The 21,762-nt window shown below is 43.9% G+C and overlaps 1 protein-coding gene across 1 annotated transcript in view; it reads left to right on the top strand.

Moving 5' to 3' along the window:
• The window catches only part of LOC126295177 (voltage-gated potassium channel subunit beta-2-like), a 1,066,574-nt gene that overhangs the window by 471,063 nt on the left and 573,749 nt on the right, over window positions 1–21,762 (top strand). The window contains exon 3 of the mRNA XM_049987482.1: window positions 19,730–19,938. Coding sequence (XP_049843439.1) covers window positions 19,807–19,938 — 132 coding nt within the window. The 5' untranslated portion in view covers window positions 19,730–19,806. The remainder of the gene's footprint in view (window positions 1–19,729; window positions 19,939–21,762) is intronic.

Below are 21,762 nucleotides of genomic sequence, written 5' to 3'. Positions count from 1 at the left end.
ATAATCCAGACAGCCCAAAAAGATACATTTTTCATTTTAGGTGCATTGTGCTGCAACTTCTCCCAGGTACTCCCTATCAGCGACCTCAGTAGTCTTAGACAACGTGAGAGAGCAGAATGGGGTGCTCCGCGGAACTCACGGACTTCGAACGTGGACAGGTGATTGGGTGTCACTTGTGTCATACGTCTGTTCGCCGGATTTCCACACTCCTAAACATCCCTAGGTCCACAGTTTCCGATGTGATAGTCAAGTGGAAACGTGAAGGGACACAAAAGCATACAGGCCGACCTCGTCTATTGACTGACAGAGACCGCCGACAGTTTAACAGGGTCGTAATGTGTAATAGGCAGGCGTCTATCCGGACCATCACACTGGAATTCCAAACTGCATCAGGATCCGCTGCAAGTACTACGACAGTACACTGCAACTACTACAAACAGAGTGCAGAATGGCCTGTAGGCGGCAGCATAGTGCAGATGCACACATACCGTCGCAGTACCAGTATAAAGATGGCCGCCCCACTTGCGACTTGCACCAGGGAAGAACAGCGTTCTGTTATTCGGTTTCTGCACACTGAAGGTGTGAAACCTTCTGAAATTTATCGACCAATGAAGGTTCAGCATTGTAATGCATGTTTGTCACAGCAGCAACTCTACGAATGGAGTAGGAACTTGGCAAATGGTGTGACTTCAGTGGAAGATGCCCCTCGTCCAGGTCAGGCACAACGAGTTGTGACTCCACAGAACATGGCAGCAGCTGAAGCCGTAGTGAAGGAAAACCGCCGAGTGACACTGAATGACACTGCAGCATGTTTACAGATTAGTCATGGGCCAGCAGACCACATTGTGCTCCAGTTTCACAAAGTCTCTGGAAGATGGGTGCCACGGCAGCTGACTCCTGAAATGAGAGAACGATGTGTTGATGCTTGTGAAGAACTTCTTCGGCGCTTTGAACGAGAAGGTGATGGCTTCCTCGCGAGAATCGTTACTAAGCACGAAACCTGGGTTCACCTCCAGCAACCGGAGACGAAGAGAGCGAGCAAGGAATGGCGACATTCCTCATCACCACAACCAAAGAAGTTTCGAACAGGACCATCAGCAGAGAAGGTTATGCTCACTCTCTTTTGGGACGAAAAAAGGTGTCATTTTGGAGCATTACGTGCCTAGAGGGACCACTGTCACCAGTGCATCAAACACAGATCTCCTAAAAAATCATCTGCTTCCTGCAATCAAATCAAAGCGACGTGGATTGCTGTCAGCAGGTGTCCTTTTGCAACATGACAATACAAGGCCCCACACTGCCCGTACAACAGTTGCAACAATCACAGAGCTGCATTTTGAGTGTCTTCCTCATCCACCATACTCACCAGACCTTGCACCAAGTGATTTCCTTATGTTTGGACCACTCAAAGATGCAATGGGAGGAAAGAAGTTCCGTTCTGATGAAGAGGTACGCCACGCGGTGCACGAGTGGTTGCGCGGACTACCAAAAGAATTTTTTTTGTAAAGGAATTTATGCACTTTGTAAACGCTGGAGGACTTGCATGGAGCGTGGGGGAGATTGTGTTATAAAGTGATACAAATTCGTACCACTTCTCAACAATAAATGACATTTTAAAAAATATTTAAGGTTTTCATTTGACTCACCCCCGTACATCCCTGCTTCATTTGATCGTAAGTCAGTGATGTTCTTGTTGTTGTTGTGGTCTTCAGTCCTGAGACTGGTTTGATGCAGCTCTCCATGCTACTCTATCCTGTGCAAGCTTCTTCATCTCCCAGTACCTACTGCGACATACATCCTTCTGAATCTGCTTAGTGTATTCATCTCTTGGTCTCCCTCTACTATTTTTACCCTCCACACAGCCCTCCAATGCTAAATTTGTGATCCCTTGATGCCTCAGAACATGTCCTACCAACCGATCCCTTCTTCTAGTCAAGTTGTGCCACAAATTTCTCTTCTCCCCAATTCTATTCAATACCTCCTCATTAGTTATATGACCAACCCATCTAATCTTCGGCATTGTTCTGTAGTACCACATTTCGAAAGCTTCTATTCTCTTCTTGTCCAAACTATTTATCGTCCACGTTTCACTTCCATACATGGCTACACTCCATACAAATACTTTCAGAAACGATTTCCTGACACCTAACTCTGTACTCGATGTTAACAGATTTCTCTTCTTTAGGAACGTTCTCCTTGCCATTGCCAGTCAGCATTTTATACCCTCTCTACTTCGACCAACATCAGTTACTTTGCTTCCCAAATAGCAAAACTCCTTTTCTACTTCAATTGCCTCATTTACTACTTTAAGTGTCTCATTTCCTAATCAGTGATAGCCATCCAATAAACATCAATTCTGGCATATATAACTCATTTAGGAGTAATGTGTAGGATTTTGCTCGCAAACAGTCACGTATATTCAAAAGTGTACCCACCCACCCACCCACACACACACACACACACACACACACACACACACACACACTAATATTGGACTATGTAAAAGATTTTTTCGGGTTCTGTGTACGAAAGAGCTTATCTTTGTGCACTAGGAGAGTTTGCACTTCCTCATTTTAACTCTCATATACCTCCCATGTTCATGAACTTCTAGACAGGCTATACTCCCTAGCCGCTCCGCACAGGGCCAACGAAAGAGGTTCGATGCCCTTTGGCGTGTCCAGTGTGAACGTCAAACCGCACAACTCTAGAGTGTTGCAGATGTCGCAGCATTCATGTGCGGTCTTGCATTATCGTGCTGAAAGTCTGGGTGCTCCAGGTGTGGAAGAACTCTCCCAATTCGCACTTCGATTACAGCACGTTTTTTGTTACGCACCGAACAGTTACGTTACACACCGGCGTGTGCTACGCTGTAATTCGGAGTCATCTAGCAGCAGACGGCTGCAAATATGGAGACATGAAGAATAAAGATGTGGAATCTTAACAACGTTTGCCGGCCGCAGTGGCCGACCGGTTCAAGGCGATTCGCCGGCCGCGGTGGTCTCGCGGTTCTAGGCGCGCAGTCCGAAACCGTGCGACTGCTACGGTCGCAGGTTCGAATCCTGCCTCGGGCATGGATGTGTGTGATGTCCTTAGGGTAGTTAGGTTTAAGTAGTTCTAGGTTCTAGGGGACTAATGACCACAGCAGTTGAGTCCCATAGTGCTCAGAGCCATTTGAACCATCTAGGCGCTTCAGTCCGGAAGCTTTCAGATTACACTGATATAATAGCTCCCCACTTAGCAATCATATACAACCGCTCGCTCACAGCTGGATCTGTACCTACAGATTGGAAAATTGCGTAGGTCGCACTAGTGTTTAAGAAAGGTAGTAGGAGTAATCCATCGAAGTACAGACACATGTCATTGACGTCGGTTTGCAGTAGGGTTTTGGAGCATATACTGTATTCAAACATTGCAAATAACCTGGAAGGGAACGATCTATTGATACGTAATCAGCAGGGTTTTAGAAAACATCGTACTTGTGCAATGCAGCTAGCTCTTTATTCGCACGAAGTAATGGCCGCTATCGACAGCGGATCTCAAGTTGATTCCGTATTTCTAGATTTCCGGAAAGCTTTTGACACCTTTCCTCAGAAACGACTTCTAATCAAGCTGTGGACCTACGGGGTATCGTCTCAGTTGTGAAACTGGATTCGTGATTTCCTGTCAGGAAGATCGCAGTTCGTAGTAATAGACGGCAAATCGTCGAGTATAACTGAAGTGATATCAGGTGTTCCCCAGGGAAGCGTCCTGGCACCTCTGCTGCTCCTGATCTATATAAATTAACTGGGTAACAATCTGAGCAGTTCTCTTAGGTTGTTCGCAGATGATGCTGTAATTTACCGTCCAGTAAGGTCATCCGAAAACTTTATCAGTTGCAAAGCGATTTAGAAAAGATTGCTGTATGGTGTGGTAGGTGGCAGTTGACGCTAAATAACGAAAAGTGTGAGGTGATCCACATGATTTCCAAAAGAAATCCGTTGGAATTCGATTACTCGATAAATAGTACAATTCTCAAGGCTGTCAATTCAACTAAGTACCTATATGTCAAAATTACGAACAACTTCAGTTGGAAAGACCACATAGATAATATTGTGGGGAAGGCGAGTCAAATTTTGCGTTTCATTGGCAGGGCACTTGGAAGATGCAATAAGTCCACTAAAGAGACAGCTTACACTACACTCGTTCGTCCTCTGTTAGAATATTGCTGCGCGGTGTGGGATCCTTACCAGGTGGGATTGACGGAGGACATCGAAAGGGTGCAAAAAAAAGCGGAGCTCGTTTTGTATTATCACGTAATAGGGGAGAGAGTGTGGCAGATATGATATGCGAGTTGGGATGGAAGTCATAAAGCAAAGTTGTTTTTCGTCGCAGCGAGATCTATTTACGAAATTTCAGTCACCAACTTTCTCTTCCGAATGCGAAAATATTTTGTTCAGCTAAACCTACGTAGGTAGGAATTGTCATCAAAATAAAATAAGAGAAATCAGAGCTCGAACAGAAAGGTTTAGGTGTTCGTTTTTCCCACACGCTGTTCGGGAGTGGAATGGTAGATAGATAGTATGATTGTGGTTCGATGAACCCTCTGCCAAGCACTTAAATGTGAATTGCAGAGTAATCATGTAGATGTAGATGCAGACTGCTACAGTCGCAGGTTCGAATACTGTGTCGGGCTTGGATGTGCGTGATGTGTTTGGGTTAGTTAAGTTTAAGGGGAGCCGGAGGTGCCTATGCTGTGCATGTTAAAATCACTAAGTTTGAGGAACATTTATGTATAAATTACCAAATAGGAAAATTGGAATTTTTTTTACATTTAGAGTGGTTTAGTATTGCAGTTATGACAAACGGATTTTGGAGTATCTTTTCTAGTTTCCTTCCAATTATTATTTTTTTTATTGATGACCCGTTGTATACATTGAAGAATCCTGGAGATACTAAAACGGATCAGATAGATTATATAATGGTAAGACAGAGATTTAGAAATAAGGTTTTAAATTGTAAGACATTTCCAGGGGCAGATGTGGACTCTGACCACAATCTATTGGTTATGAACTGTAGATTAAAACGGAAGAAACTACAAAAAGGTGCTAATTTAAGGAGATGGGACCTGGATAAACTGAAAGAACCAGAGGCTGTAGAGAGTTTCAGGGAGAGCATAAGGGAACAATTGACAGGAATGGAGAAAAGAAATACAGTAGAAGAAGAATGGGTAGCTCTGAGGGATGAAGTAGTGAAGGCAACAGAAGATAAAGTAGGTAAAAAGACGAGGGCTAATAGAAATCCGTGGGTAACAGAAGAAATATTGAATTTAATTGATGAAAGGAGAAAATATAAAATGCAGTAAATGAAGCAGGCAAAAAGGAATACAAACGTCTCAAAAATGAGATCGACAGGAAGCGCAAAATGGCTAAGCAGGGATGGCTAGAGGACAAATGTAAGGATGTAGAGGCTTATCTCACTAGGGGTAAGATAGATACTGCCTACAGGAAAATTAAAGAGACCTTTGGAGAAAAGAGAGCCATTTGTATGAATATCAAGAGCTCAGATGGAAACCCAGTTCTAAGCAAAGAAGGGAAGGCGGAAAGGTGGAAGGAGTATATAGAAGGTTTATACAAGGGCGATGTACTGGAAATGGGCAAAAAGGAGTAAAAACGTCTCAAAAATGAGATCGACAGGAAGCGCAAAATGGCTAAGCAGGGATGGCTAGAGGACAAATGTAAGGATGTAGAGGCTTATCTCACTAGGGGTAAGATAGATACTGCCTACAGGAAAATTAAAGAGACCTTTGGAGAAAAGAGAGCCACTTGTATGAATATCAAGAGCTCAGATGGAAACCCAGTTCTAAGCAAAGAAGGGAAGGCGGAAAGGTGGAAGGAGTATATAGAAGGTTTATACAAGGGCGATGTACTGGAAATGGGAGAGGATGCAGATGAAGATGAAATGGGAGATACAAAATGCGGGAAGAGTTTGACAGAGCACTGAAAGACGTGAGTCGAAACAAGGCCCCGGGAGTAGACAACATTCCATTAGAACTACTGACAGCCTTGGGAGAGCCAGTCTTGACAAAACTCTACCAGCTGGTGAGCAAGATTTATGAGACAGGCGAAATACCCTCAGACTTCAAGAAGAATATAATAATTCCAATCCCAAAGAAAGCAGGTGTTGACAGATGTGAAAATTACCGAACTATCAGTTTAATAAGTCACAGCTGCAAAATACTAACACGAATTCTTTACAGACGAATGGAAAAACTGGTAGAAGCTGACCTTGCGGAAGATCAGTTTGGATTCCGCAGGAATGTTGGAACACGTGAGGCAATACTAATCTTACGACTTATCTTAGAAGAAAGATTAAGAAATGGCAAACCTACATTTCTAGCATTTGTAGACTTAGAGAAAGCTTTTGACAATGTTGATTGGAATACTCTCTTTCAAATTCTAAAGGTGGCAGGGGTAAAATACAGGGAGCGTAAGGCTATTTACAATTTGTACAGAAACCAGATGGCAGTTATAAGAGTCGAGGGACATTACAGGGAAGCAGTGGTTGGGAAGGGAGTGAGACAGGGTTGTAGCCTCTCCCTAATGTTATTCAATCTGTATATTGACCAAGCAGTAAAGGAAACAAAAGAAAAATTTGGAGTAGGTATTAAAATTCTAGGAGAAAAATAAAAACTTTGATGTTCGCTGATGACATTGTAATTCTGTCAGAGACAGTAAAGGACTTGGAAGAGCAGTTGAATGGAATGGACAGTGTCTTAAAAGGAGGATATAAGATCAACATCAACAAAAGCAAAACGAGGATAATGGAATGTAGTCAAATTAAATTGGGTGATGCTGAGGGAATTAGATTAGGAAATGAGACACTTAAAGTAGTAAAGGAGTTTTGCTATTTAGGAAGTTAAATAACTGATGGTGGTCAAAGTAGAGAGGATATAAATTGTAGACTGGCAATGGCAAGGAAAGCGTTTCTGAAGAAGAGAAATTTGTTAACATCGAATATAGATTTATGTATCAGGAAGTCGTTTCTGAAAGTATTTGTTTGGAGTGTAGCCATGTATGGAAGTGAAACATGGACGATAACTAGTTTGGACAAGAAGAGAATAGAAGCTTTCGAAATGTGGTGCTACAGAAGAATACTGAAGATAAGGTGGATAGATCACGTAACTAATGAGGAGGTATTGAATAGGATTGGGGAGAAGAGAAGTTTGTGGCACAACTTGACTAGAAGAAGGGATCGGTTGGTAGGACATGTTTTGAGGCATCAAGGGATCACAAATTTAGCGTTGGAGGGCAGCGTGGAGGGTAAAAATCGTAGAGGGAGACCAAGAGATGAATACACTAAGCAGATTCAGAAGGATGTAGGTTGCAGTAGGTACTGGGAGATGAAGCAGCTTGCACAGGATAGAGTAGCATGGAGAGCTGCATCAAACCAGTCTCAGGACTGAAGACCACAACAACAACATTAATGACCCAATTTTTTTTTTACAAATAATTGCTTTATAATTAAACTGTAATGAAACTACAGAACATATTGCCAAATGGCTGTGTTACAATGTAAGTTTGACCACTAGGAGTGCTGTATAAAAATTTCATCTCTCTAGCTTGAGTGGATTTTGAGAAAATGTTCCTTATATTCGAAAAATTCTAATTTATGGGAAATGGCTATCAAAGTTTCTCAATACATTCCTGCACTATAGGATGGATTATCAGGGTCTTCTTCTTCATCCTCCAAAAGCTGCCTCTTCTGTCTTCTTTTCTGGCCTGTTGTTCCATCATATTTCATATGCCTTTGTCTCCTTTCTTCTCCTCTTATCCTTTCTCTGTCAATATTTCTTAGTGCTTGTACAGTGTTCACCCCAGCTGTAAATCCTAATGTCTTCAAAACTTAACACTTCCCACTGTTCCCTTGGTTGTAGGTTGCTATTGCATGATAAATGCCAAAGTGCAGTGTTTTAATGCTTACAAACACCCTTTTAGGAATCACTCTCATTAGGATTCTGCATCTTTCCATGTAGACATTAGTGTAACAATTCTGGCTGTGCTAAGTCATGAAAAATTGGTTTTATTGCATTTATCACAGCTGCTGCCAAACCATGTTTGTGATCACAGTCCTTTTTTGCATTATATTTGCACCAGGAATCTTTTGGGCACAGGCTGTGTTGAGGGTATTCATTGGAAGAGGCAGTATGAACGAACAATGCCCACACTGCTTTTCGCCTGTCACTAAGATTACTAGTATTTTGTCTTATAGCATACCCATAGTATCTCTGTAGACTTTCAATCACCTCATCAGTAAGCCTGTCTCTCTCTCCTATTGTCTTTACATCACTGAGCTTACTTGAACCCTAAGTTCGTTTGAGCCTTCAAAGCCGTTCACCCATATGCTTTTGCACATGCCCAATGCATTCCAACTTTTCAACTACAAATTCATTTCCATATGGTTTCAGTTCCTCTATAGCCTTGAAACCTTTGGAGTCACCATCCCCAAGGTAGTATTTGTACCTAATGTTGTATCTGGGAACTGTACATTCAAAAATTAGTTTCACTCCATCCACTTTCATTGATCCACTTGGTCCACTAAAATTTGCCTCACATGTTCCACTGTGCTCTCCTTTGATTTTAACTTTTGCATTTTCAATGGTTTGATAATATTGCAACATCTATCACTTTTGCACTATCAGCACAAGTAGCAGTTACAACCCCATTCAGGGATTTATGACCCCTCTTTTGCCAGGAACCATCTAATGCCACTACCAAATCCCTAGAACCACCGTTCATTTCTACTGATTCCTCCACTGCTTCCTTCATGATTTTCAAAGCCACATTTTCAACAGAGGATCCTACCAGTTCACAGTAGTACCCAAATTTGCTTGGAGGCGATGTCAACTTCATAGTATCACAAAACAGTTTACCAGCAGCAGACCCTTTTCGAAATGACCGAAGACCATACACAAGTCGAACATTCACATCGAACACTCTAGATCGTCTATTTTACCAAAGATAATGGCATGTGAATTGTAGAAAGTCACTTGATACTTGCAACATGCACAGATTATCTTCATCTCACAAGCTAAACCAAAGTGCTTTGTTATCTCTAGTCCCACTCCTACACTTGAACACATTTTGCACAGAACACTTTCTTTCAGCACAGAAGATAATAACCCAATATTCAGTACTTCGTTAGTATCATCACTGTCTCTAACATATTCACAAAATCTGTCACTTCCACCAGTCAGCTTCTTGCTAGAAGATGTCGCAGGGCTATGGCCGGCCATGTGTTGCTTAGCAGAAGAACGCACTGTTTCAGTAATTGTAGTATCGCAACTTGGTATTAGTGTTAATTTTCTTTTCCCTACGTTCTTCCTCTTCTTATATACGCGGTTACTAAAACGTGGCGTCGTAACCAGAACAACGCTTTACACAATAAGTATAGTACTACCAACAACAGGCGCAACACTGAACTAATTCGAAACGGTAAACAGCAAAGAGACGATGTTCCGCGCTCTTAGCGCTTCATTTGTCACAGAAAACAATGTAGCCAACCCTTGCATACTCGCTGTATGCAGGCCGAGAAAATCCCAAGCAGTTCGCCAGGAAGTCACGAGAGGGTGTTAGAAGCATTCAGCGGCCGCCCATTTCCTCTGAAGGCGTGGGGGAAAATGGTAATAACTCCAGTTCTAGGGCGAGTAGAACAATAATTCAGTTTACATTAAAAAGGAATGTTCCAATTAATTTTTGGTAGCAAAAAAAATCGTAATTTTTTGGGTTTGATCACCTCCGGCTCCCCTTAAGTAGTTCTACGTTCTAGGGGACTGATGACCTCAGATGTTAAGTCCCATAGTGCTCAGAGCCATTTGAACCATTTAATAACGCTTGTTTCATTTAAAATATTTAAGAGCTCTGAGATACACAGCTATACAAAATTCGGGTGTGTTACTCTTGAGGACGCCCTCATAAGTCGCTTCGCACCTTGCAGTGTCTTACTGAGCACTGCCTACCGTCAACTCTATTTAAAATGAAGGTCTTCAGTAAATTCCGAATGTTCTAATTTTCCTTGTTGCTTTTGTTCTTTCTTCAGAAACTAGCGTTCTTACATCGAAAAATCGTCCTTTGATTCAACTAACGTACTTTGTAGTAATGTACGAGGTCTGTTCAAAAAATTCCGGATCCTACGTAATTTCGCGCCAATGGTGAGTTCGAGCGAAATGCGATTGGCATCCGCGCATACGCGCCTGTGTGTTGTCTTACCACCGCCAGTTTCATTGTTGTATCTCTGTTAGTTGTTCAGTGTTGAATTAAGTAGAGCGTTGTGTCGCACAGTCTGCGAATTTCGAGATGGCAGAGTAAGTGGAGCAACGCGTCTGCATTGACTTTTGCACGAAATTCGAGAAAACCTTTACAGAGACACGCCAAATGATGCAGGAAAGCTACGGTGATAAGTGCTTAAGCCGTACTTTGGTGTTTAGAATGGTTGGCACGGTTTAAAAATGACCGGATGGAAGTTAAAGATAACCCCCGTTCAGGACGCCCTTGGACGTCTACCGATGACGCTCAAGTCAGTTACGTCAAAGAAATTGTGTTTGCCAGTCGAAGACTGACTGCCGGAGAGAGTGAATGTAACACTTCAGTTGGATCGTGTCATGAAATCCTGACACTGCGTCTTGGAATGCATCGTGTTGCCGCCAAGTTCGTCCCACTGCTCATGAGTCAAGACCAGAAAGACCGACGCCTCGCAATCTGTGAAGAGGTTTTGGGTCGCGCAAATGAGAACGAGATGTTCCTTCAGGTTAACTTAACTCGTAATGAGATGTGGGTCTACGGTTATAGTGTTGAGACCAAGGCTCTAACTTCACAATGGGTCAGCGAAAGCTCGTCACGTCAAGTGAAATGTCCAAGCCATGCTGATCGCTTTCTTTGACTGTGAAGAGTTAGTTCATCATGACTTGGTGGCACAGGGAGAATCAGTTGACCCGTGGTACTATGGGGAGGTGTTACGACTCCTGCGAAAAAATGTGAGAACGACACGGCCTGAAATGTGGCGAAACAATTCGTGGATGTTGTGTCTCAATAACTCACCCGCACATTCATCCCTGATAGGGCGTGGCTGTTGCACAAAAAAAACGAAATCCCTGTGCTGGATATTCGTCCGTACTCTCCAGACCTGGCGTCTAGGGACTTTTTCTAATTTTCAAAAATTGAAAAGCGCGTTGAAAGGACGAAGATTTTGCAACGATCCACGAGATAAAACAAAAATTCGCAGACAGGCACTTCGAGCAATTCAGCAAGAGGCGTTCCAAGGCCGCTTCCGGATGCGGTGTATCAATTGTGGAGGAAGGTATTTCGAAGGAGACGCTGCACAATAAGTAAAAGGTTTCCAGAGTGAGATCTTTCACTCTGCAGCGGAGTGTGCGCTGATATGAAACTTCCTGGCAGATTAAAAATGTGTGCCGGACCGAGACTCGAACTCGGGACCTTTGCCTTTCGCGGGCAAGTGCTCTACCATCATTATTTTTTTTTATTTTGTGTGTGTGTGTGTGTGTGTGTGTGTGTGTGTGTGTGTGTGTGTGTGTGTGTGAAGCGAATCATCCCCGATGCCCAATCAGACCCACAACCCCAGACGAGAGCCGCAATGTCGGAAGGAAAAAAAAATACACTTGGACGCGAACAGGCGACTACAAGTCTAGAATGCACGACGCTTACCATTTTTCTTTTTTTTTTTTTTGCAGACGCTCTATCCGTCCTTTTTTCCCATCAATCCAATTTTTTAAACCAATTTTATTTTTTTATTTTTTATTTATTTATTTATTTTATTTTTTATTTTTAGGATGGTCAGTGCGTGGTAACGACGCACTAGCAGTGGGGTATCTTCACGGCACTGCCAGTACGTCCAGGCCCAAACCCCTCCCAACCCTTTTTTCATGTCCCCTGTTGGGTCATGGCACTAAGTGTGCAGAAATCTTAACATAAATTTCCTATTCTCCGTTGTAAGAAAGACAAAGAAACCACTTCTGTGAGTAGAAACTGAACACTGATAAAAACTTAACAATTTTTCTTGAATCACACAAATACTTTGGAAGTCGAACACGAGTAATTCTGAGAACTAGCACTCCTGAAAGAAAGGATACTGCGGAGACATGGCTTAGCCACAGCCTGGGGGATGTTTCCAGAATGAGACTTTCACTCTGCAGCGGAGTGTGCGCTAATATGAAACTTCCTGGCAGATTAAAACTGTGCCCGACCGAGACTCGAACTCGGGACCTTTGCCATTCGCGGGCAAGTTTCACATCAGCTCAAACTCCGCTGCAGAGTGAAAATCTCATTCTGGAAACATCCCCCAGGCTGTGGCTAAGCCATGTCTCCGCAATATCCTTTCTTTCAGGAGTGCCTGTTCTGCAAGGTTGGCAGGAGAGCTTCTGTAAAGTATGGAAGGTAGGAGACGAGGTACGGGCAGAAGTAAAGCTGTGAGGACGGGGCGTGAGTCGTGCTCGGGTAGTTCAGTTGGTAGAGCACTTGCCCGCGAAAGGCAAAGGTCCCGAGTTCGAGTCTCGGTCCGGCACACAGTTTTAATCTGCCAGGAAGTTTCATATCAGCGTACACTCCGCTGCAGAGTGATAATCTCATTCTGCAATGTTCACTGCGTACAGAGGCCACCCCTGGTAGCTGAGTGGTCAGCGCCACGGAATGTCATACCTAACAGCGCGGGTTCGATTCCCGGCTGGGTCGGACATTTTCTCCGCTCAGGGACTGGGTGTTCTCATACAATGAAGGCTTTCACAACCGGATGTCTCATCTGCCGAGAATTCTTCCGGGTTGTATGGCCAGGAAGTTTCAAGTAAAAGGTAATCGTATAAAAATTTTGTGAATAAAGTTCCGGAACATTTTTAAACAGACCTCACACAGTATCTCTGTACTGTTGTTTTACTTGCATCAAAATCTGTTGGAGCTGACGGCGTAATAATGAGTAGTGACTTCAGAAAATTTACTATCCTCACCGCCAGTTCCGTCATGTGTGACACGCCTGCATCTTTAACATAAAGAGGCTCTTCATATACAGGGTGTTACAAAAAGGTACGGCCAAGCTTTCAGGAAACATTCCTCACACACAAATAAAGAAAACATGTTATGTGGACATGTGTCCGGAAACGCTTAATTTCCATGTAACAGCTCATTTTAGTTTCCTCAGTATCTACTGTACTTCCTCGATTCACAGCCAGTTGGCCCAATTGAAGGAAGGAAATGTTGACTTCGGTGCTTGTGTTGGTATGCGACTCATTGCTCTACAGTACTAGTATCGAGCACATCAGTACGTAGCATCAACAGGTTTTGCAGTCAGTGCAATGTTTACAAATGCGGAGTTGGCTTATGCGCATTTGATGTATGGATCAGCAGGGGCAATAGCCGAGGCGTGGTACGTTTGTATCGAGACAGATTCCCAGAACGAAGGTGTACCGACAGGAAGACGTTCGAAGCAATTGATCGGCGTCTTAGGGAGCACGAAACATTCCAGTCTATGAATCGCGACTGGGGAAGACCTAGAACGACGAGGACACCTACAATTGACGAGGCAATTCTTCGTGCAGTTGACGATACACCTAATGTGAGCGTCAGAAAAGTTGCTGCTGTACAAGGTAACGCTGACCACGTCACTGTATGGAGAGTGCTACGGGAGAACCAGTTGTTTCCGTACCATGTACAGCGTGTGCAGGAACTATCAGCAGCTGATTGGACTGCACGGGTACACTTCTGTGAATGGTTCATCTGACAATGTGTCAATCCTCAATTCAGAGCAAATGTTCTTTTTACGGATGAGGCTTCATTCCGACGTGATCAAATTGTAAATTTTCACAATCGACATGTGTGGGCTGACGAGAATCCGCACGCAATCGTGCAATCACGTCATCGACACAGATTTACTGTGAACGTTTGGCCGGCCGCGGTGGTGTCGCGGTTCTAGGCGCGCAGTCCGGAACCGTGCGACTGCTACGGTCGCAGGTTCGAATCCTGCCTCGGGCATGGATGTGTGTGATGTCCTTAGGTTAGTTAGGTTTAAGTAGTTCTAAGTTCTAGGGGACTAATGACCACAGCAGTTGAGTCCCATAGTGCTCAGAGCCATTTTTTGTGAACGTTTGGGCAGGCATTGTTGGTGATGTCTCGTTTGGGCCCCATGTTCTTCCATCTACGATGAATGGAGCACGTTATCATGATTTCATACGGGATACTCTACCTGTGCTGCTACAACGTGTGCCTTTACAAATACGACACAACATGTGGTTCATGCACGATGGAGCTCCTACACATTTCAGTCGAAGTGTTCGTACGCTTCTCAACAACAGATTCGGTGACCGACGAAATGGTAGAGGCGGAGCAATTCCGTGGCCTCCATGCTCTCCTGACCTCAACCCTCTTGACTTTCATTTATGGGGGCATTTGAAAGCTCTCGTATACGCAACTCCGGTACCAAATGTAGAGGTTCTTCGTGCTCGTGTTGTGGACGGCTGTGATACAATACGCCATTCTCCAGGGCTGCATCAGCGCATCAGGGATTCCATGCGACGGAGGATGGATGCGTGTATCCTCGCTAATGGAGGACAATTTGAACATGTCCTGTAACAAAGTGTTTGAAGTCACGCTTGTACGTTCTGTTGCTGTGTTTCCACTCCGTGATTAATGTGATTTGAAGAGAAGTAATAAAATGAGCTCTAACATGGAAAGTAAGCGTTTCCGGATACATGTCCACATAACATATTGCCTTACTTTGTGTGTGAGGAATTTTTCCTTAAAGTTTGGCAGTACCTTTTAGTAACACCCTGTAGAGAGTAATGAGTAACTAAAAAAATCGTCTGTCTATCGTTATGATTTTTAGTTCCTTCACGTAATGGCTCTAAGCACTATGAGACTTCACATCTGAGGTCATCAGTCCCGTAGACTTAGAACTACATAAACCTAACTAACCTAAGGACATCACACACATCCATGCCCGAGGCACAGTTCTTTCATCGCCAACCGTATTCTTAAAGTCTCTTTGCATGCTGTTGAATGCCCTTCCATAGCAAATTTGCGGTGCTCGTCGATTATGATGGGTAGTTTGGTTTGTGGGGCGCTTCTCTGACCGGTCATCAGCGCCCGTACGAAGTCCCAAGTTCTACACGGTCGAACTTTTTTATACAGTACTATCGAGCCACTGTCACGAATGGTGATGATGATGATGATGATGATGATGAGGCTGAAGTGGTGAGGACAACACAGACACCCTGTCCCCAGGCAGAGAAAATCCCCAACCCAAGTTGAGAATCGAATCCAGGACCACGTGATCCAGAGGCAGCAACGATAGCTACTAGACCATGAGCAGCGATCCCCGTCGATTATGCGACTACATAATACACCGACGCTCTTAAATTAAGGATAATGCTGATACATGGTGAAACAAGGCTCTGGTGGGCGGTTTGCGGGTTTAAATCACCTCGGGGTATGACCCTGCTGTGCATTTGACCTGCGGTCGTCGCACGGTGTCGCTGGCAGCAGTCCACATACACTGAGGTGTGTTGGTGCATGTCGGAGTACGGTGCAGCAAGTAAGTGTGCAGACGTTTTCAGACCTGCTAGTGGTGACTGTGCGTTGAATGTAGCTAAAATAACACATATCGATGACGTTATCAGGGCTAGAATACTAGGGCGACTGGAGACTGGTCAAACACAGCAGGTCGTAGCACGGGCCCTCCATGTGCCACAAAGTATGATCTCGAGATTATGGCAACGATTCCAGCAGACAGTAAACGTGTCCAAGCACTACAGTACGGGACGTCCACAGTGGAAAACACCACAAGAAGACCGATATCTCACCATGAGTGCCCGCAGACGGCCACGGAGTACTGCAGGTAGCCTCCCTCGGGACCTTACCGCAGCCACTGGAACAGTTGTCTGTAGACAGTCTACAGACGACTGAACAGACACGGTTTATTCACCAGGAGACCTGCAAGGTGCATTCCACTGACGCCTGATCACAGGAGAACCATAACGCCTGGTGTCAAGAACACAGTAGATGGTCATTGGAAGTGTGGTCCCAGGTTACGTTCACGGATGAGTCCAGGTATAGTCTGAACAGGTTTTTATCTGGAGTGAACCAGGAACCAGATACCAACCCCTTAATGTCCTTGAAATGGAGCTGTATGGAGGTCGTGGTTTGACGGTGTGGCTTGGGATTGTGATTGGTGCACGTACACACTTGCATGTCTTTGACAGAGGAACTGTAACAGGTCAGGTGTATCAGGACGTCATTTTTCACCAGTATGTAACGCCTTCTCAGGGGGCAGTGGGTCCCACCTTCCTCCTGATGGATGATAACGCACGGCCCCACCGAGATGCCATCGTGGAGGAGTACCTCGAAACAGCTGATATCAGGCGTATAGAGTGGCCTGCCTGTTCTCCGTACCTAAACCCCAACGGTCACGTCTGGGATGCTCTCGGTCGACGTCTCGCTGCACGTTTTCAAACTCCTACGACACTTCAGGAGCTTCGACAGGCACTGGTGCGAGAAAGGCAGGCTATACCCCAGCAGCTGCTCGACCACCTGATCCAGAGTGTGCTAACCCGTTGTGCGGCCTGTGTACGTGGGCATGGTGATCATATCCTGTATTGATGTCGGGGTACATGTGCAGGAAACAGTGGCGTTTTGTAGCACATGTGTTTTGGGACTGTTTTCTCAGCTTGTCACCAATACCGTGGACTTACAGATGTGTGCCGTATGTGTTCCCTATGTGCCTATGCTATTAGCGCCAGTTTTGTGTAGTGCCGCGTTGTGTGGCACCAACTTCTGCAACTGTCCTTAATTTATGAGCATGAGTGTAGAAAGAAGTGCCTCGAAACTTGCCAGCTGATGAACAATATCTGCTAAAATTAAGCATTTCGAAAGAAAAGACTATCTTCGATTACCACAAAGATAAATATTTACACAAATACAGCCGCATTTTTGGGAAAATGTTGTTGGCTCCCATTTCGTACTCACAAAAGAAAGTTAAAAATGGTTTGCGTAAAATACTAGTTGAATACCTTTCCAACAGTAATAATGTGGCTATTAACCTAATTTCTGGACAAGCTCTAAGTCCAACCTGTGGCTCAAGAAAATTTGTACAAAAAGCAGTTGAAGACGTAGCAAACTGTGTTGAAAATGTCCCTGAATTTCTTCCTGGGTCTTTTGAATTAGTTGAGGATAATACGCTGCAGAATCTTTTTCTGGAAGTTTGAAATTACCTCCTTGTGTAAAATAACAAAGCTTTACACAGAACATATCCTGACTCCACAAGATGTGTTCAAATACTGCCGACAGAAAATTACTGGAGTTAAATATATATTTGTTTCTTCACCTGAAATTGAAAAAATCAAACGAAAACTGATTGAGAGATTTGAATATTGTTTATCAGTTAAAAGAAAGAGAACCGACAGATGTTACTTCCAAACGCTCAAACTTCGATTATCATCAAACTGCATCACTTTTTGCAAACATATCATCTTTCACAGATATTGACTTTATTGTTGGCATGTACTATGAGAAGTGGTGGCTTGGCAAAAAGTGAAGACAAAAGTGAAGATAACAATTGTGTTTTGGTGCATACTTTTCACCCCTTTGGGGCAAAAACGTCCTATAAACTTTCCAAAAATGGTACTGCTGGGGTGCCTGCAAATAAAACAGTATGAAAGGTGACACCATTGGAACTCACAACGGTGTCTGGTAGAACAGACAACGCAACTGATAAACTGTGCAATTAACTATCATCTTTGTTTATCTCTCTAATGGAAATTGCAGTTGGCAAGTATTTACGACTGAAGTTTAAATCTAAATACATAGACAGTCATTATATTGAAGTGTAGTACAAAAAAAGTATCACTACGTTAAGTTTAAGAATTATAGCACTTACCTATTGTTATCACTGCCTATTGTTACTTAAAAGTAGAAATACTCGAACACTTATTGTATGCAATGGTTTAAACATCATTGAAACAATGTCAGTTGTAATAATTTCAAGCCTTTGTTTGCTAACTTTGCACTGAACGAGCGTGTCGAATGGTCTCGTTTTCACTGAAATTCACTGTTCTATTACTCTCAATGTAGTTGAGTCTCAGTCATATTTTTTTTACGTATTTCTTTGAGTATAAAGAACATTCTGTAAAATTTTCACTTGTTTTCATTCAGTTACTTTGTTGATACTGACCTCTGAAAATTGACATTAAAAGGTTTTTGGCCTTATCTGACAGGCTCTAGAAAAAACAGGAGTGCAATCCCAGTCCTAAAAGTTATGCTGAAGGTAGTTATGTAAGTACACAACACACAAATGACACATTATTACTGAGTGTCTCTTTCTTCATAAAAATTTATGTTCTTAAAGAGCATCGACTGATAAATTGTTTCTGAGTCTTTACAGAAAGAGTTTCGCTAACTCTTTTGCCTAAGAGAGAATTTTTTAAAAAAATGTGTGCCTGATGTCCTAAACACACTTGTTTTTTAATTATCCTGGTATCTTTTAAAATAACATGGCAATTAAACATTTTGCAAGCTACGTTTTCCATTAATATTTTCCCAACCGCCATTTTAGAAGTGTCTCCCAAAAAATGGCTCATAAAATTTTTTCAATCCGTGTTTTGTGACTGTCTTCGTATATGGAACTCTTGATAAAGAATGTTGAGAAACGAATTTTCTTTATATCGAGTGATTTGAAATGGAGTGACCCTGACACCTGACAGACACAGAGATATTATTTTTTCTACTTTTTCAGATTCTTACCATAGTCTTAAAATTGAGGGTCTTTTAGTGGACAAATAGTGAGGCTTTTGGAAAGGTATGGGCAGCAGAGAGGCAGTTTTGACGTTCCGACTGATAATGGAAACGAGACCTGGAAAATATTGAGACATGCTTGTAGGATCTGTCGAACTGCAAAAAGGGTTCAACAGTGTAAAATCATTTAAGATGTTCGAAATGCTTAGAAAATTATTAGTCGAGGAAAGTGTGCAAAAGTGAATACCCCCCTTTGTTCCTGATTTTAAATAAATAAAAAATTAAAAAAATCGTGTCTGAAAAGCATAAAATAATTACCTTTTAATGTTGTACAGCATTTACAATTTACTCTCAGAAATTGCTATTAAAAGTTATGAAAATATTATTTTCAAAAACCTTACAAAAAAGATTTGCCAAAATTCGAGCCTTTCTGAGATAAACAAAAGAAAACTGTGCTCGAGTTCTAATCCGACACAACTGTAATACGTCAGGAAGTTTCATATCAGTGCACACTCCGCTGCTGAGTGAAAAATCGATTGTAGCATATACTCGGTTTCTAATACTAATATTTCACTTAATGTGTTAAAACTTACTTACTTACTGTAAGATTATCCACAGACACATATGCTGCACAGCAGCTTTAGGGGAACAAAGTGTACATGACCAGACTTCTCGCCTGAAGATGATGAGTAACAAAATCATCGAAACGTTGTGACAGCACGACACAACGACTCTGCTAAAAAATTAATGCCGTGGAACTAGGGCATCCCGTCGGGTAGACCATTCTCTGGGTGCAAACCTTTCGATTTGACGCCACTCCGGCGACTTCCGAGTCGAAACGACTCTGCTGATAACCCTATAAGATTTCGCCAACTACACCACGCCTGTTATTTAGCACAATAACTGTTGTAGATGATGAGTTGCAGCAGCAGCTGACTGACCCTCGCGCCTCCGTGCTGTGTTGGCAGGAGCGTAGCCGCCCCCGCAGCCCGCCTCCGCCTCCGCCCCCGCAGCCGGCAGCACGCGCTGAGGAGGCCGAGTCGGCATGGCGCACCAGTTCTGGTTTTCCTACCCGCCCCCCACGAGCGGCTCCAGCCGCTCGCAGACCGACGAGGAGAAGAAGGAGAAGAAGGAGGCCGCCGAGGCGCTCGCCCGGGCAGAGCACTTCCAGCAGCAGGTCAGTCCTGAAGACGGCGCGCCGCGCGCACTCCGAAACGTCCTCACATCCTTTTTTCTGCGGCAGGGGAAGACGGGGTTTTATGGATTGGGGGAGATCAGTCAGTCGCCTGGCTTGATGTGATTGACTTTTTCGGTTGATCTGGGGGGACGGGGGACTGAACAACGAGATCATTGGCTCCATCAGATTGGGGAAGGTTGGGGGAAGAAGTTGGCTGAGCCACTTTGAAGGAACCATCGTGGCACTTCCAGCAGCAGGTCAGTCCTGAAGACGACGCGCCGCGCGCACTCTGAAACGTTCTCACATCCTTTTTCCTGCGGGAGGGGAAGAAAGGGTGTTATGGATTGGGGGAGATCAATCAGTAGTCTGACCTGATGAGATTGGTTGGTTGGTTGATCTGGGGGGAAGGGGACAAAACAGTGGCTCCATCGGATTGGGGAAGGATGGGGACGGAAGTTGGCTGAACCACTTTGAAGCAACCATCATGGCACGTCCAGCAGCAGGTCAGTCCTGAAGACGGCGCTCCACGCGCACTCCGAAACGTTCTCACATCCTTTTTTTCTGTGGGAGGGGAAGACGGGGTGTTATGGATTGGGGGAGATCAGTCAGTCGTCTGACCTGATGAGATTGGTTGGTTGGTTGAGTTTCATGATGGGATTGGTTGGTTGAGTTTTGTACGGGGGGGGGGGGGGGGGGGGGGACAAAACAGTAAGTTCATTGGCTCCATCAGATCAGGGAAGGTTGGGGAAGGAAGTTGGACGAACCACTTCAAAGGAACCATCCCAGGAGTTGACTAAAGCGATTTAGGGAAATCACACAAAACCTAAATCAGGTTATCTGGACGCTGGTTTGAACATTCGTCCTGCTGAATGCGAGTCCATTGTGTTAACAACTGCGCCACGTCACTCGGTTCTTGATGTGACTTCGTAGGCTCGGGTGCTCCTACTTACAACCTGGCGAAGTATTTAATATCAGTTCTTAGCCCATATGCTGGCAAGTATGAACAGCAAATCTCCAATTCGGTGGCTTCTATTAGATGGTTAAAATCATGAGACTGGGGCCTTCAGATATACTGATGAGTTTTTCAGTGGTATCTCTGTTTACACAAGTCCCTCCAGACGAGTTAAAAAAAAAATGGTTCAAATGGCTCTGAGCACTATGGGACTCAACTGCTGTAGTCATTAGTCCCCTAGAACTTAGAAATACTTAAACCTAACTAACCTAAGGACACCACACACATCCATGCCCGAGGCAGGATTCGAACCTGCGACCATAGCAGTCGCACGGTTCCGGACTGCGCGCCTAGAACCGCGAGACCACCGCGGCCGGCCAGACGAGTTCCTAGAGTCTGATAGTGGAAAACTGGATAAAGAGTTGGCGAAGCTTTTCCATTATGCGCTGACATCCACGTATTTTTTATTTAATGGTAACATTTTTGAACATTAGGACGGAGTGACTATGAGTGGGTCTTTATCACCCACAGTTGCAAATTTGTTGTGTGGAAGAGTTCGAAGATAGCTCACTGAGGACTTCAGCTTTGCTACCAACATGCTTCTGGAGATATGTTGACAATACCTTCTTTGTCTGGCCTCGGGAACGTAATGGTCTCAACAGATTCTTAGACCACTACCACTGACTGCATCCCAGCAGGTTGAAAGAGATGGGCGGCTTCCATTTTTGGAAATCACAGTTTACAAGAAAACAAGATGGTACTTTGGGACACAGTGTCCACCAAAAGCAAACACACACCGATCGATATCTGCATGCCAAGAGTAGCCATCCACTGTACCAATGCAAAGGCGTTCTTAGGACTCTGGTACAAAG

Source organism: Schistocerca gregaria, chromosome 11, assembly GCF_023897955.1.
Source record: "Schistocerca gregaria isolate iqSchGreg1 chromosome 11, iqSchGreg1.2, whole genome shotgun sequence".
Taxonomy (NCBI): Eukaryota; Metazoa; Arthropoda; class Insecta; order Orthoptera; family Acrididae; genus Schistocerca; species Schistocerca gregaria.
The sequence above is the reverse complement of the archived record's forward strand: the minus strand, read 5'-3'. Positions and strand labels throughout refer to the sequence as shown.